At 40.0% G+C, this 16,461-nt stretch overlaps 1 protein-coding gene and 1 pseudogene across 1 annotated transcript in view; one reads left to right on the top strand and one right to left on the bottom strand.

Moving 5' to 3' along the window:
- PRPF18 (pre-mRNA processing factor 18) overlaps positions 1 to 11,381 on the bottom strand; it is a 44,399-nt gene extending 33,018 nt beyond the window's left edge. The window contains exons 1-2 of the mRNA XM_054503196.2: positions 11,154 to 11,381; positions 747 to 824 (exon numbers count right to left, since the gene is read on the bottom strand). Of these exons, the coding sequence (XP_054359171.1) occupies positions 747 to 824; positions 11,154 to 11,219 (144 nt within the window). The 5' untranslated portion in view covers positions 11,220 to 11,381. The remainder of the gene's footprint in view (positions 1 to 746; positions 825 to 11,153) is intronic.
- On the top strand, positions 5,825 to 6,861 carry LOC129006465 (large ribosomal subunit protein eL6-like; annotated as a pseudogene).
- Positions 11,382 to 16,461: the final 5,080 nt, after the last annotated feature.

Here is a 16,461-nt window from a genome sequence, read left to right as displayed (position 1 = left end):
TCTCTTAAAATAATTTAAACATAACTTCTCCACCTTATACCCTTTAACCCCTCCCAATAAAACCACAATACATTATCAACTAATTTCTTCTAAAATATACAAGCAAAGCCTTCCAGACAACTCATTTGTTTCTAAGAAATATTTCAAGATGACATTTTCTATCCAACAGACTAAATAGTGTTTGAAATGTGATACCTTATTACAACAAAGGCATACAAATATATACGGCTTTATACTTTAGGCAGAGGTTCTTAGGACCCAAAAGGACGTATTAACAATGCAAACATAAAATCGATGGCTTAAAATATTCCAGAGAAGGCAGGGAAATTACCACCACTAATATTACTGCAGCTGGATGAATAAATGTTTTGAACTCTTTCCAAACAGACTGTTTTATTGGGAGAGGTGGGGGAGAGGAGTGGTGGTGGAGTTGAAAAGAATGCAGTCTCAGATTCAGGACTTAATTAAAAAAAAAAAAAAAATCAAGCTTTGATCTCAAGCCACTTCATGCCGTTCACAAAAAGCCAAACCATTCCAAGCCAAAAGTCATGCATGTATTTTCCTGAATTCAAGATTTTTTTAAAAATGCAAAAACAAAAACTCATACCTCTCCAGATGGCTTCTCATTTATAGGCTAACGTATAATATTGATAAATTGAACAGAGATCAATGATTGTCATTTAACAAGAGCTGTATAAATTTAAACTCAGAAATATACAATTTAACATAAAAGCAGACATTCATACCCTGTAGCCACATCTTTCAAAATATGCTTCCTCTTCTTTTTTGGCGAGCTCACTACGCTTGAAATATTTTTTATTTTCCTATTAAAGAAAAAAAAATTATGTCAATAATATATCCTTGAGCAAAATTTCATGTCCCATAGTCAACAAATACCTTTAGAAACCTTTTGAAAACACTCTTCAGTTTTTCAAGAATTGGATAAAATAAATATTTTCTGGTTCCAGAGATGAATACATTGATTCCCCAAACACATCACCAACCCTCCACTACGACTATGGGCACCGATATGTGATAAGTTCAAGTATTTTTCTTGCAGTATCAATCAGTAGACAAGTCCATCAGCAAAGAGGAGACCAAGAATATTTTCCAAACGTTTTGATTTCTTAATGTTTGAGTTCAATGATAATTTCTTCAAATGGATTATGAACCACACAAAATGGTATACCTCAATTATTTTTTCCTAACAGAAACAAAATTATGACATACATAGCCTACATTTCATATCCCACATAACAAGGGAACTCCAGGAGTGTAAGTTCTTTCTTGTTACCTGGAACCTTATATCAATCAGTTCTTAAAATAATCTACATATAGGGTGGTCTTGGTGAACCTTTTTATTTAAAAAATGATTTAAGGATATTTGGAGAATATTTTTCTGGTTTGGAAACATTTGGAGAATGTTTTCCTGGTTTTTTGTTTGTTTTGGAGACAGGGTATCTCTCTGTCACGCGGGCTGGAGTGCAGTGGCACAATCAAAGCCACAACTTCGACTCCCTGGGCTCAAATGATCCTCTCACAAGGTATTTGTTTTGATATGATTTGATGTAAAGAGACAAGCTCTAAGTCTTGTCTGTGGCTAAAAAGATGTCAGTCCTTTCCACATTATACATAAAATTATCCTTATTGTTACATCTACAGTCCGTAATTTGGAGGCTTGTTGCTATCTCAGCTCTGCCTCTTGGATATTATTCCAAAGATGGCTTTCTTCAAATAAAGATACTATCCCCAACTGTATTAACAGTAATGATATAGTACTACCTGTGTACTATCTCCACACAAGTATTTAGCACCTCATAGTTCCAAAGCTCATTCACTCAGTGATCATCAATGGATGCTAAAACCTTATGAAAAAGGCCGATGGTGACAATGGAAAGATCAGCCTGCCACCATTCGAGCCCAATGATCAAGCTTGACATCAGTAAAAGATTATGTACCACCTATGTTATACTACAGGAATTACCCAGCCATCGTCTACGAAGTATTCTTGTTAAATGTAGGGAAGAGAGGAATTAAGTAAGTATCAATATGCCAGTAAGCAATCAGACAAATCAAAGACAATTTACAAAACTAGCCCCAGTTTCTCCAGCAAATCAATGGCATGGAAAAAATCGGCCAAGCTGAGAAAATGACAATGTTCTTCATTAAAAGAAACCAAGATTCATAACAAGCAAATGCAAGGATCGAACTTCATGTTGACCTGACTTGAAAAACCAACTGTAAAAGCAAATGTATGTATATATTTTAACTCAATTGGAAAATATATGAATGTGAGGAGAGTATTTGATAAAATCAACAAACTAATTTTAATTTTGTTGGGTGTGATCATACTTTGGTTTTAAAAGAACATGTCGTTTTCTAGAGCTGCATGTTTCAGGGGAAGGATATACAGGGGCTCATCATAAAATTTTATCTATTTTTGTATTATGTTTAAAACTTTCAGAATAAGGTTTTTCTAAAAGTTCATTCATTAATTCAATAAACATTTCCAGACTTATCTATCACACAATAAGCACAGCTTTACAGAAATAAAGATGAAGATATTATCTGGGGTAAGGAACCAACGGTATCATCTGAACATCAAAACTACCCTGAGTACGGTGGGGGCAAATAGTATTAACCCCTTTTTAGAGGTGAGAAAGCTGAGAATTAGGTTAGGTGACATTCCCAGAACTCAGGAAGAATGATGAGTAGCAGCTAGAACTCTGGTCCTTAAACCCTCTGTTCTGATCTAGTCTTCCAAGCTACAGTTCTTCACTCCCAAAATATTATTTCGGCATCTAAAATTGTTTTTGACTAGGTAGTATATAATTGTCATATTTCAAATAAGGTGGCAAACACACATTGGTATCCTCTCAGAAAGGGCTGATGTGTACAAAGAAAGGAAAAAACACTCTCCAGGCCAGAGGCCATGGTCCAATCTTTTTAACTATGTTATCTTTGATGACCATGTCTCAATTCCATTGAACAAATCTCAAGCCTAACAAAATCTCAAGCCTAGAACATCTCAAAATGTGGTCCACAGAGGCTCCTTCAGAGGTTTGGCAAGGTCAAATTTATTTTCATGACATACTAAGACATTATGTGCCCCTTGTTCATTGTGCTCAGATTTGCACTGACAGCCCAAAAGCAACATGGGGGGAGGATTTGGGAAAGGGAACTACTGGCATCAGCATAAATAAAGGCAATGCCTTCAAACTGTATTCTTCACCAACATGCACTTGCAAAAAAATAAAAAGTCTAGTTTCTCTTAAGAATGTCCTTGACAAAGTATAATTTTCCTAAATCTCAACCTTTGAGTACACAGCCTTTTAATAATCAGCGTGAAAAAATAAAATGTATCAAGCACTTCTGTTACATACTAAAGTAGAATGGTTTTCTCCAAGAAAAGCACTTGTGCAATTGTTTGATTAGTCAGATTTGGGTGTTCGGTAGACATTTTCTCAGAACTGAACAAAACAAGCTTAAAGCTAAAAGAAAACAATGATAGTATTTGCCACCGATGATAAAATTACAGCTGTCAAGTGAGAACTGGAAAAGTGGAAAACTTGTACCCACCATGAGCTTAACAGCTTCCCAATACTTGAAGCCTTTTCCAATGAAATCAGTGGTGATATTAATGAGATTTTTTAATATTATCTAATGAAAAATGTCAACATTAAGATCTGCATAATTCACTGAACCATGACATTACAAAATCAAGATGTTACAAAATTACATGTAGTTAGATCCATTCAAAGAGCAAAACAGATCAACAGGCTTTAATGTATGAAAAATTCATTGAAATGATTTCAGAATCCACATTGTAACTGATCTTTAAGATACCAATTGTCTAGTTTTGGTGTAGTATCAACAAGAATATCCACAATTATCTGAAAAGGCTATTAAGATACTCCTTTTTCCAACTACTTATCTGTGGGTGAATTTTCTTCGTGTACTTGAACAAAAACAACATACAGCAACAGATTGGAGGGAGAAATAGAATCCAACTGTCTAATATGCCAGAGGTTTCTAAAACAATGTCACTTTTCTCACTGAAGCGTTTTCACAAATATAGTCTTTTCATAAAACTATTTGTTAGCATACTATGGGTTTATTATTGCATTTCTACATGGAATATATATTTTGTAATTTCCTGGCTTTAATTTCTAATATGGTAATTATCAATAAATGTGTCCTATGTAAATAAAAGCTCTCTGGGGCTATCAATAGTTGAGAATGAGATCTGAGACCAGCAAGTTTAAGTCCACTTGGCATTCTCCATGCCTATAGCATGCGCAAAACAATGCTGGCAAAAACCACTGGGGCCTCAATGTTGCCTATTGGTCCTGGGGTATTTATCCATTTCATTTTCTTTCCTATTGTCTACACTGACCATTCCACTGTCTCCATTCTCACGAACTTCCCCCATCCTTTCATTCTCCCCTCATTTTCAGCAGATGACTAAACCATCTCATTTTACGGAAGCGACCAGTCAGGAACTTCTCTAAATTCCTCCCAACTCCAGTCATGACCTGGATCTGCATTGGTCCTTTCATTTCACAGTGAAACAGAGAACCCTCCTCTGTCTGTCTAGGGCAAATCCCTTCCCAATTACTCCAGACCTCAATTCCTCAGGGACTTCTCACCATCAATGCTGTTTTCTCCTTCGCATGTTCATCCTTTCCCTCTCTACTGGCTCTTGACAATTATCATTTAAGTATGCTCAAGACTCTGCCCTGGGTATCATTTACAGCAGAACCATATTAAACTGTTTAATCTAATCCGTGTCCACTTCCTTACCTCCGATTCTCTTTGCAGCCCCACAGCATATGGACATCCATTCGGTTTCACTGAAAAAACCTCCTTGGGGTCATAAATAATGTCTAAGGTACAAATCCAAAGAGACTTCTCTGACTGATCTCACTCAGTCTTCAATTTAACTGCTCATTCCTTCCTTCTTCAGTAACTTTCTTCTCTTGGCTGACAGATTCTTTTTATGTCTTCCTCACTTACTGGTTTGCTTACATTTTCTATTTCTTGTATTTTTTGTACTTTTTAGCCATTTACTTCACTTAGATTTTCCAGTGTATTAGAACTAGTATACAGTTCTCCTTACTAATTTTATTTTCCAATGTCTCCCATGTTGGTTCCTGCCATTCCTTCCATTGGTCCTTCATTTCAGAATGTTTTGTATAATGTAGGGTAGGAGTTGTTGCTTATTATTTCCGTATGGATATCCAGTTGTTCAGCCTCATTTACTGAAAATATATTTCCTTCCATTTGGTTTTGGTGTCTTTGTCAAAAATCAATAATTGTGTAAGGGTGGCTCCGTTCTGGGTGCTCTGTTATACTCCAGTGGTGTTAGGTGTTGGTCTTTACGCCAGCGCTATGCTGCTTTGATTATTGTAGCATTATTATTGCAGCACAGTGTAGTATCTTGCATATAGGAAAGATGCAGTAAATACCGGAAGGAAAAAAAGCTAAAATTCTACACATAGCTCATCCTCATAACTACAACTAGTAAAACTACTAATTACTCCCCATTGAGTTGCTAGAGCAGCCTGGTTTTCCACATGAGGTTTTGCATTAAATGAAAACTCATCAATTCTAGGCTCCAAAACACTGGTGTTCTAGCAATGCAGATACCACATTTACCTCAGGGTGGTTATACCAGGCACGGCATTTTAGGACAGGTGGGAAGAGGATATCTTAGTCACTTCTCTGCAGTTTGAGAAAGAGGCACTCTCAAGCTAAGTACTGATTATTTCAACTATCACAGATTAACCACAAAAAGCTGGGACACCACTTGAAATGACCAAAGATGAGGTGGCTCTTCTTTCTGGAAGAAAAATACCACACAGACAACTGTTTTCCAGCTACAGATGCGGTAATGACAACAATCTACTGATCCCGAACCAGTGTTTTCTAAAAAATTAAAACAAAGGGACTTGCTCTTCCCCATCTTGTAAGATAGTGGGTGAAAAAGTTGAGAAGCCGGATACTAAAGAGAAGAAACCTGAAGCCAAGAAGGCTGAGGCTGGTGGCAAGGTGAAAAAGGGTCACCTCAAGACTAAAAAGCCCAAAAAGGGGAAGCCCCATTGCAGCACAACCCTGTCCTTGTCAGAGGAATTGGCAGGTATTCCCGATGTGCTGTGTATTCCAGAAAGGCTGTGTATAAGAGGAAGTATTCAGCCGCTAAGTCCAACGTTGAAAAGAAAAAGGAGAAGGTTCTTGAAACTGTTACAAAACCAGTTGGTGGTGACAAGAACGGTAGCACCCAGGTGGTTAAACTTCATAAAATGCCTAGATATTTTCCTACTGAAGACGTACCTCAAAAGCTGTTGAGCCATGGCCAAAAAAAAAAAAAAAAAAAAAAACCCTCAGTTGACACGTGAGAAAACTGCAAACCAGCATTACCCCCGGGACCATTCTGATCATCCTCACTGGATTTCACAGAGGCAAAACGGCGGTCTTCGTGAAGCACCTGGCTAATGGCTTGTTACTTGTGATTGGACCTCTGGTCCTCAATCAAGTTCCTCTATGAAGAAAACACCAGAAATCTGTCATTGCCACCGCAACCAAAATTGTTATCAGCGATGTAAAAATCCCAAAACATCCCACTGATGCTTATTCAAGCAGCAGCAGCTGTGGAAGCCCAGACACCAGGAAGCTGAGATCTTCAGCACAGAAAAAGATAAATACAAGATTACAGAGCAGCGCAAGATTGATCAGAAAGCTGTGGAGTCACAAATTTTACCAAAAATCAAAGCTATTCCTAAGCTCCAGGGCTACCTGAGATCTGTGTTTGCCCTGACTCATGGAATTCATCGTCACAAATTGGTGTTCTACATTTCTTAAGAAGAACCTAATTAAGTAACTGATAACAAAAAAGGGGGACTGAATAAAACATGATAAAATCATTTGTGGTTGTAAGAATTACTTCATAAAACTTTTTTCACATACATATCAGATCAATATATAAAAATGTATTGCTACGAATGCGGCAGTGAAAAAGTCTGAAAGTTACTGACAGACACTATGATGCAGAAAGATAAAAGATATAAAGCAACTATTCTGCATGAAATGATAGAGTTGCAGATCTAAAGACCGTCTTCCCATGGATACAACAGAAAACACGCCTAGTTGTGTATGTTCCCTTACATCATGCAAGAGCACTCACCCTCAAGTTGGTCTAAGACTTGAGATCTATCCCGGCTGGCCACAGGAGTATGAGAACATCATGTAACCCTCTAAGTCTCAATTTCATCATCCATGAAAACAGCATTGCCTTGTGTACTAATTAACAGTTCTAAAGCTCAAATAGATAGCATATAGCACTTTGAAAAATATAAATCACGTTAGTCTAATAATTTTCCAGTGCTTCGTTACATTAGCCCTATCAAAACTAGTTCTATGTTTGTAAGGTGAATAAATATCCATTCTATCTGTACAGGTTAACAGAGCAGGCTCTGAAGTAGGAACAGACCAGAGTTCAAATCCAGGCTCTATCTCTTGCAAGCTGCGTAATCCTATAGTCATGTAACTTCTCTTGGCTTCCAGTTTCCTCATCTGTAAATGGGAATAATGGTAACTTCTTGTACAAGTTACATCAGAAAACACATGTTGCATGATGCCTAACATTAATGCTAATATAAACTATGAATGTCAGTATTTTTTTTTTTTTGAGATGGAGTCTCACTCTGTGGCCCAGGCTGCAGTGCAGTGGCACAATATCAGCTCACTGTAAGCCCCGCCTCCCGGGTTCACGCCATTCTCCTGCCTCAGCCTCCGGAGTAGCTGGGACTACAGGCACCCGCCACCATGCCCAGCTAATTTTTTTTTTTTTTTTTTGTATTTTTAGTAGAGACGGGGTTTCACCGTGTTAGCCAGGATGGTCTCAATCTCGTGATCTGCCCACCTCAGGTGCCCAAAGTGCTGGGATTACAGGCGTGAGCCACCGCGCCCGGCCGAATGTCAGTATTTTAATTCCCATTTCATGCATGCCCTTTGTTGGTCTGAACTGCTCTGTGATTGGAAAAAGCAGTCTTATCTTCTGGCTGGAATTATGTGATAATTCAATCAATTACCAAATTCAAAAATGAAAGACACCCAGGAAAAGTTTATATATTATAAATTATAAATGACCCTGAAGAATCTAAAGGTTTTTTTTTTAAATGATCATTTTTGTAGATTGGTCCATTTCAATGACGAAGAACATGATTATGCAAATATTCATGTTGTGAACGCTGAGGGTGGGCTGAATATTTTGTGATTCACTTTTCCTTTTAAAGCACTTAGATTTCAACACCCTGGACCTTCCTAACATCAACTATGCACTCCAACACCTAAATTTAAAATACTCCCAACCACTCATCAAAAGGTCCCTGCAGTAGACATAAAAACATTTACAAATATGAACAAGCTTTCCCCATACCTACCAAAGAGCATTCTATTACCTCCACTTTTCTAATTGTTTTTAAAGTTTCAATGATCATGAAATTTGCCATTTACCAAGCTAAGAACTCTTACTTACTTACACTACATCACATACATCAATCGTACACAGCATCCAAATATCTAAGTCATATATTCTGTGACGCACGGATTTCTATGGGTCCTGAAGACCCTCTGAGAGGACTCATGAGGTCAAAAGTGTTTTCTATAGTAAGGCATTATCTGCCTGCTCACTCTGATGACACCTGCACTGTAGGTGAAAAGCAATGGTAAATTTGCTAAAGTCTTAGCAAGAATCAAGGCAGTGACTCTAAACTGCCACTGCATCCAGAGGGAGCCAGTTTCACTAAACAAATTTACTCCTTATGATAAAGGAGTAAAATTACTATTTTTATTAAGTCTTGATCTTTGGCCACATCTTTTTAATATTATGTGACAAAACAGGAAAGATGAATACAACACTTCTCATTTATAGCAAAGTATGCTGGCTATACGGAGGAAAGCAATTGAGTTGCAAGCTAAACTGGCTGCTTTTTCATGGAACACCATTTTTACACTTAAGAACACTTGGCAAACTATGGTTCCTCAGACTTGGGTATTTGGCAGACAACTTCCCCAAACTGAACAAAGTGAGCAGATTACTTCAAGAAAATAACTGGTAATATTTGTTGCCTATGATAAAATTCCAGCTTCCAAGTGAAAATTAAAAGTGTGGTGAACTTAGATCTGTCATCAGGAGCCTGACAGTTTCCTAATGCTTACAGATGTTTCTCAGATCAGTGGATATTAAATAAAGTGATTTTTTTATATTGTGTAATGGAATGTGTCAACAGTTGGGAGACCTGCATAATTCAGTGACCCAATATTTTCCAAATGATCGATCAGTGAATACTTTTAATGTTTCTCAGTTTTAACTTCTAATGTGGTAAATACCGATAGAAATAACACATAAACAAAAGTCCTTCAAGATCTTCAGTAACTTTTAAGAGTGTGAAGGGGTCCTGAGACCAAAAGCTTTGAGAACCGGCGGTCTAAGTTACTGTTACACAATAAACTAAGGGAGATCATCTTCAGGAAGTTCCTAAATCATGTAATTCTTTCTCCCCCTTTTTAGTACCTTTCCAAAAGAGTCTTAGCATTCCCATCAGTGAAGAGCAGGCCTACAGACTTTTCATGTGTTGAAGGAGAGAGAAGGAGGAGGAAAAGAATTTAAAAAAAATGGGATTTACTATTATAAAGGAACTTTTATTACTTATTATTATTTTTTTCTTTTTTAGAGACAGGGACTCGCTCTCTCACCCAGGCTGGAGTGCAGTGGCACGATGATAGCTCACTGCAGCCTGAACTCCTGAGCTCAAGCGATCCTCCCGCCTTGGTCTCCCAAGCAGCTGGGACTAGACGCGCGCACCACCACACCTGGCTAGAAGGAATTTTTTTTTTTTGAGACGGTGTCTCACTCTGTCGCCCAGGCAGGAGTGCCGTGGTGCGATGTCGGCTCACTGCAACCGCCGCCTCCCAGGTTCAAGTGATTCTCTGGCCTCAGCCTCCTGAGTAACTGGGATTACAGGCGCGCACCACCACGCCCAGCTAATTTTTGTATTTTTAGTAGAGATGAGGTTTCACCCTGTTTGCCAGGCTGGTCTCGAACTCCTGACCTCAGGTGATCTGCCCACTGAAGTGCTGGGATTCCAGGTGTGAGCCACCGCGCCCGGCGGCCCTTCCTCCATGTTTCAGGTGGGCACAAACCCTTCGTAAGGCGACAGAAGGGAACTCTCAGGAGCACTGGGGCACGTCCGCAGAATGCCGACAGGTGGGAGCGGGGATAGAGGGCAATTAGGTAAACTGGAGGGGAACAGGGTCAGTCGGGGGGAAAACAGCCAAAGCCTCAGGTTTTCCTGCAATTCCCACACCTGCATCCCTAAGGCTCCCAAGTGGTTACCGGAAGGAAGGCCGTGAGTGTAAGTTGCCCGGGTCCTTGGCGTTTTGAACAAAGAATTGGACAAAACTCACAAAAATGTAACAAAACACAGGAATGAAGCAGCAAAAGTAGGGACTTATTAACGCGAGAAAGCATTCCACAGGGTGTGAGTGGGCCCGAGCAAGAGGCTTGAGGCCCCGGTTACAAAGTTGTCTGGGTTTTAGGTACTCCTTCTGAGGTCCCTATCAGCTACCCCTTATCTGGATGAAGGGTTCGGTCTGTGACTAAAGACTGAAGTGAACTGGCGCCCTATGCAGATGAAGGGATGGCCCGTGTTTGGCCCGCGGCCAATGCAGGGCACGTTCCCTTCCCATCTGAGAGGTGGTGGAAAGGGACGGATGCGGGGAGAGCAGCATCCTGGAGCCTTTGCTACTCGGTGGTGGGAAGATGAGGATTTTTCTTTTGGTTTGGCTTTTGGACGTGGGCGTTAATTAGCCTCAGGTTCCCGCCCCCAGAGCGAAGTGTTTTCCTTTTGATCCAGCTTTGGGAAGTCAGCACGAATTGGACTCAAGTTTCCTGCCCTCAGACCCTATTCTCCAGCCTCAGAGTGAGACGCCAAGGGTTGGATCTAAAGGGAGCCTACCAGGGATAGTGGCAGGACACTCGCTAAGCCCCTTCCCCGCCCCGAATCCTCTGAGTATCGTCACCCTCACCCCAAAACCCCGACACACACACTCTCACTCTTACATCCCGAGCCCCACGACCGCAGGGTCCTCACCACCAGCAGGTTCCTGTCCTCCACCAGCTGCCGCTTCCGAAGGATCTCTGATTTCAGAATGTCCATCTCGCCGCCAGAATTTGAGCTCCAGATTCCCGCTCCAGCTCCTCGAACCCAGCCTCACTCGGCCGGCGGCCGCGAACCCACTGAGTATACGGAACAACAAGCCCAAACACCTGTGAACAACTGACAGGGGCCGCTTCCGGCGGAAGCTGGGATGAGAGAGATGAGGGAAGAGAGTGCCCCGGGGCGCCTGTGGTGGCCAAAGCAGCTGTGCGTGAGTGCCCACTGGCGGCGCCCTCCGGCAGCACGCCTGCAGTTTCCCCTCGTAGAGAGGTTTACGTGAACGTGGACGGAAACTCGGGTCTTTATAGTACTCTCTGCACCTGCTAGTTCAGTTCCAAAAGCCTCTCGAAGAACACCTCAATAATGCCAGTTAAATCAAGATCTTTATTAACTGGAAATTTACATTAGGGTTTCTGAAGTTACTTGCTTGCAAAATTAGTGTACTAAAGGATGAGAAAAATCTAAATAATAATACTAACTTGTGACAATAGAGTGAAAGGGCAGTGTTCATTACTAGCCTGTTAAATTTCCTGTGAACTTAAACGACTACATCCCTTTAAGACAGTTTGGAAGTCAATTTATCTCCATTCCCTCTGTTTTAGATTGCTTACCAATCTTGGTGATAATTGAACATTTACCTCAAGCTAACTAATCACTTTTTTGGTCATGTGTTCAGCAATCAAGATTTTTCAGTGACATGATTGGAGATGTAATCAGAAATTCCTTTTTTTTTTTTTTAAATCTAACCCAAGGGAAAAAAAGTTAAATTGAAGAGAAAAATTATGTCAGAGATTTTTTAAGTCCCTAACATTTGTTTACAGTGGACTTATTTTTTTCATGTCATTGAAGCACGTTTAAAAATTGTTTTTGTTAAATCATAATTGAACAATATTTGATATTTCGTTTTTCTTACTCAAAAAAGGTAAGAAATATCATGCTGTTGAGTCAGCTGATAATGGGTAAAATGCTATACAAAACAAAAAAATGAACAATTGAATTGTTAATTTCAATTTAGAAAGTCTTTTGGGGGGGGGTGATAATTCACCTAAAAGATATCTGAGGCTCGACGTGGTGGCTCACCCCTGTAATCCCAGAACTTTGGGAGGCCGAGGTGGGCAGATCACCTGAGGTCAGGAGTTCAACACCAGCCTGGCCAACATGGTGAAATCCCGTCTCTACTAAAAATACAAAAATTAGCCAGGCGTGGTGGCAGGTGCCTATAGTCCTAGCTACTCAGGAGGCTGAGACAGGAGAATTGCTTGAACCCGGGAGGTGGAGGTTGCAGTGAGCCGGGATCATGCCACTGCAGTCCAGCCTGGGTGACAGAGCAAGACTTTGTCTCAAAAACAAAATAAAATAAAATAAACCTGACTTTTGCCAGAAATAAGCCAACATAGGAAAATGTCTTTGAACTAAATATGGCAACACTCTTGCATGAATATGGGTTTCCCTCACTAATTCAATGAGCAAATAATAATTTATTAGCATTTTCCTGATTTAGGGATTGGGGATTGTTAGACACAAAAAAAACCTGAAGGGTTAAGACAGATGACAGTAACAGCAATGGAAGTTTACAGAGAACACAACGGCTGGCCACCTGGAAAACTATCAGTGTAAACCAGAGAAGGTACTAGCTACAGTTAACAGCCTCCTCTTACATTTTAGACTTTCGTTACTTTCTGTGTTTATGTGAACATGTGCACTCAATCCTGATTAAGGCCTGAGGTCAAAGAGTGATAGAGAGAAATACTTGAACAAGCAACTGACAAGCAAGCTTTTCAATTCAAAAGGAAAGAAAAAAGTTATCCAGGAGCTTTTAGAAATACTTAAAAGAGGCCGGACACAGTGGCTCACGCCTGCAATCCAAGCACTTTGGGAGGCCAAGGCGGGTGGATCAACTGAGGTCAGGAGTTTGAGACCAGCCTGGCCAACATGGTGAAAACCTGTCTCTACTACAAAAATTAGCCGGGCGTGGTGGTATGCACCTGTAGTCCCAGCTACTCAGGAGGCTGAGGCAGGAGAATCGCTTTAACCTGGGAGGTGGAGGTTGCAGTGAGCCAAGATCGCGCCACTGCACTCCAGCCTGGGTGACAGGGCAAGACTCTGTCTCAAAAAAAAAAAAAAAAAAAGAAAGAAAGAAAAGAAAAAAAACACTTAAAAGAACAAATCACCCTGACCCTAAGAGAGACCATATTCATTTAAAAAAACATGCATCCCATTTCATCACAATCATTATTTAAAAAGTGAAATATTGGGACTGGGTACAGAGGCTCACACTTGTAATCCCAGCACTTTGGGAACCCGAGGCAGGAAGATCACTTGAACCCAGGAGTTCAAGGCTGCAGTGAGCATAGATGGCACCACTGCCCTCCAGCCTGAGTGACAGAGTGAGACACTGTCTCTAAAACAAAAATAAATAAATAAGAAATAAAAATGAAAAATTGGAAACAACCCAAGTGTTCTAAATGGAGGAATAGTTAAATAAAATGTAGTTTATACATACAACCAAATAACATGGCATGATTAAAAACCATGTTTTTAAAAATTCAATGGTATGGGAATGCTCATGATACAATGTTCAGTCCGTAAGTAGCATAATGAAACTTTATAGCATAGTCTCTGCTTTTTAACAAAAACATAGACATATGCTTTTTAACAAAAACATATAGACATAATAAAACATTGATTGGAAGGAAACGTACCAAAATATCAAGTTTTTATCTGGACAGTAGAACAATTGGAGATTCTTATTTTCTGCTTTATACCACAATTTCGTACAAATCTCATAATACGGGGGGAAAAAATTCAGGGAACAGGCTTTTTCTGTTTAATTATTATTTAGACTATTTATAAATTTTCTAGCATGTCGACTTTAGACATTGTAAATGATAGATTTTGAAGAGTATCTATAAAAGAAAGCAAAGAATTAGACAAAGAATTTTTTAAATTTCCATAGTTATTCAATCCAATATTTGAATATCTTATATATGAGCTCTATACTACATTAGCTTCTGTGACCTAAACCAAAACATAGACCCTGCCCGCAAAGAGATAGCCAGTTAGTTGGGGAATCAAGAAATAGATCTTAAAAAGTTAAATTATATAAGATTTAATAGTGTATATATGGCTATAATTTCAGAAATTAAAAATCAGTCATCTTCTAAAAGAAAAAATGGTAAAAATCAGTACAGGATTGATGAGATATTCCTCTGTAGAGGTAACTCATCCTAGGAAATTATTTGTCATTTCTGGAGACTGGAGGGAAATGCCAAATTGAATCAGGATCACCTGGATTTGTTTTGTGGCTGCCCTAAAAGATAGAATGTAACTTAAACAGCAAAGAAAAGCTCTATGATTCAATACAGTGGCTCTCAATCCCTAACATGCTTCAGGATAACCTGGAGGACTTTTTGAAACACAGACGGCTGGTCCCCAACCCCAGAAATTGTCTTTCCATAGGCTTGGGGTGGGACCCAAGAATTTGCTTTTTCAACAAACTCCCAAGGGAGATGGATGCTGTTGATCCAGGGACCTCATTTTGAGAACTGCTGACCTAATATATTATTTTGTCATCTCCTGGGGGGAAAAAAGTGCATTTGCAGTCTGAAATGCAGTCTGCACGAGTCTTCAGAATTGGAGCAGAGTGAGAAGGCTGGGTCTGTGGTATCTGCAGCATGGTCACAGGCACCTCAAAGGGCGCCCGTCCACTCCCAGTAATGCTGCTTCTGGGAATTTCCTAATGGCAAGGGAGCAGGCTCCCTCCAGATCCAGCCACCTTTACAAAACTGCTTTGTAGGGTTAGACCACAGAGAATGACTTATCCAATCTGGGACAATCAGAGTCCCTTCCCTAGAAAACTAAAATTGGAATGGAGTGGATCTTTCCAAGACTCAGGATATATAAAATGTGAATTCCAGAGTGATAGCCACTTCAGCCAGGCTGGTGCATACCGTCCCACAAGAGCCAATTGTTACATTTTTGAGAATTTTGTGTCAGTTGTCAAACTTAGCAATTATTAAAAATCAAATGAGTTTACTTCTAATCAAATAAATCATATTATAGGTGAAGGTGATAAATACACAGAACCTAATTCTTATTTTACTACATTTTTACTATTATGCTCTTGGAATTATTTATGACTGTTGTATCTTTGTGGTGGAAATACTATAAAATGGTGGCTCCTGCAGACCTCTTACCAGTTCCAGGCTTGAGGACCCCACCTTGGCAACTGGAAATCAACCACAGTGACTGTATTAGTCAGGGTTCTCCAGAGAAACAGAGCCGCTAGGATATATAGGTATTTATCAGAAGAGATTTATTATGGGAATTGGCTCACGCAATTATGCAAGCTGTGAAGTCCCACAATCTTGCCATCTGCAAGCTGAAGAACCTGGAAAGCCAGGGGCATAATTCAGCTGGAGTCTGGGGGCCTGAGAACAGGAAAGTGGGAGGTTGAGCTGGCTGGGCTAGCATAAGTCCCAGAGTCTGAAGGCCCAAGAACCAGGAATTCTGATGTCCAAGGGGATTAAAAGGGGATGTCCAGCTCAAGAAGAGAGAGACAGGCCAGACATGGTGGCTCATGCCTGTAATCCCAACATTTTGGGAGGCCGAGGCTCAGTTGAGGCCAGGTGTTCAACACCAGCCTGGGCAACATAGCAAGACCCCATCTCTACAAAAAATAAAATTAATAAATAAATAAAAGAGAGACAGAATTCACCCTTCTTCTTCTCTCCTGGCCCTCAACAAATTGGATGATGCCCACGCATTACTTAGTCCACCAATTCAAATGCTAATATCTTCCAGAAACATGTTCGCAATCACACCCAGAAATAATGTTTTACCGGGGATCTGGGTGGGCATCCCTTAGGCCCGTCAAGTTGACACAGAAAGTTCACCATCACACTGGGAGTATTTACACCACAGAAATTGGCAAACTGTTGATCTATTGTTTTGTTGGCTGTCTAAACTTTAAAGTTTATGGAGAAAATGTTCACAATACAGATTAGGGTTTTTCAACCTTGGGCCCCATAATTCCTTATTGAGGGATGCCCCGGGCCTCATGTCATTAGACACCAGTCACATCCCTTCCCTAGTTGTGACAACCAAAAAAAAAAAAAAATCTCCGGATCGCCAAATGTCCTTTGAGAAACCAAATCTCTCTCTAGTAGAGAACCACTGATAAAAATTAAATTTGTTTATGTATTTATTGAAACAGAGTTTCCCTCTGTCACCCAGGCTACAG

Source organism: Pongo pygmaeus, chromosome 8 (assembly GCF_028885625.2).
Source record: "Pongo pygmaeus isolate AG05252 chromosome 8, NHGRI_mPonPyg2-v2.0_pri, whole genome shotgun sequence".
Classification (NCBI taxonomy): Eukaryota; Metazoa; Chordata; class Mammalia; order Primates; family Hominidae; genus Pongo; species Pongo pygmaeus.
The sequence above is the reverse complement of the archived record's forward strand: the minus strand, read 5'-3'. Positions and strand labels throughout refer to the sequence as shown.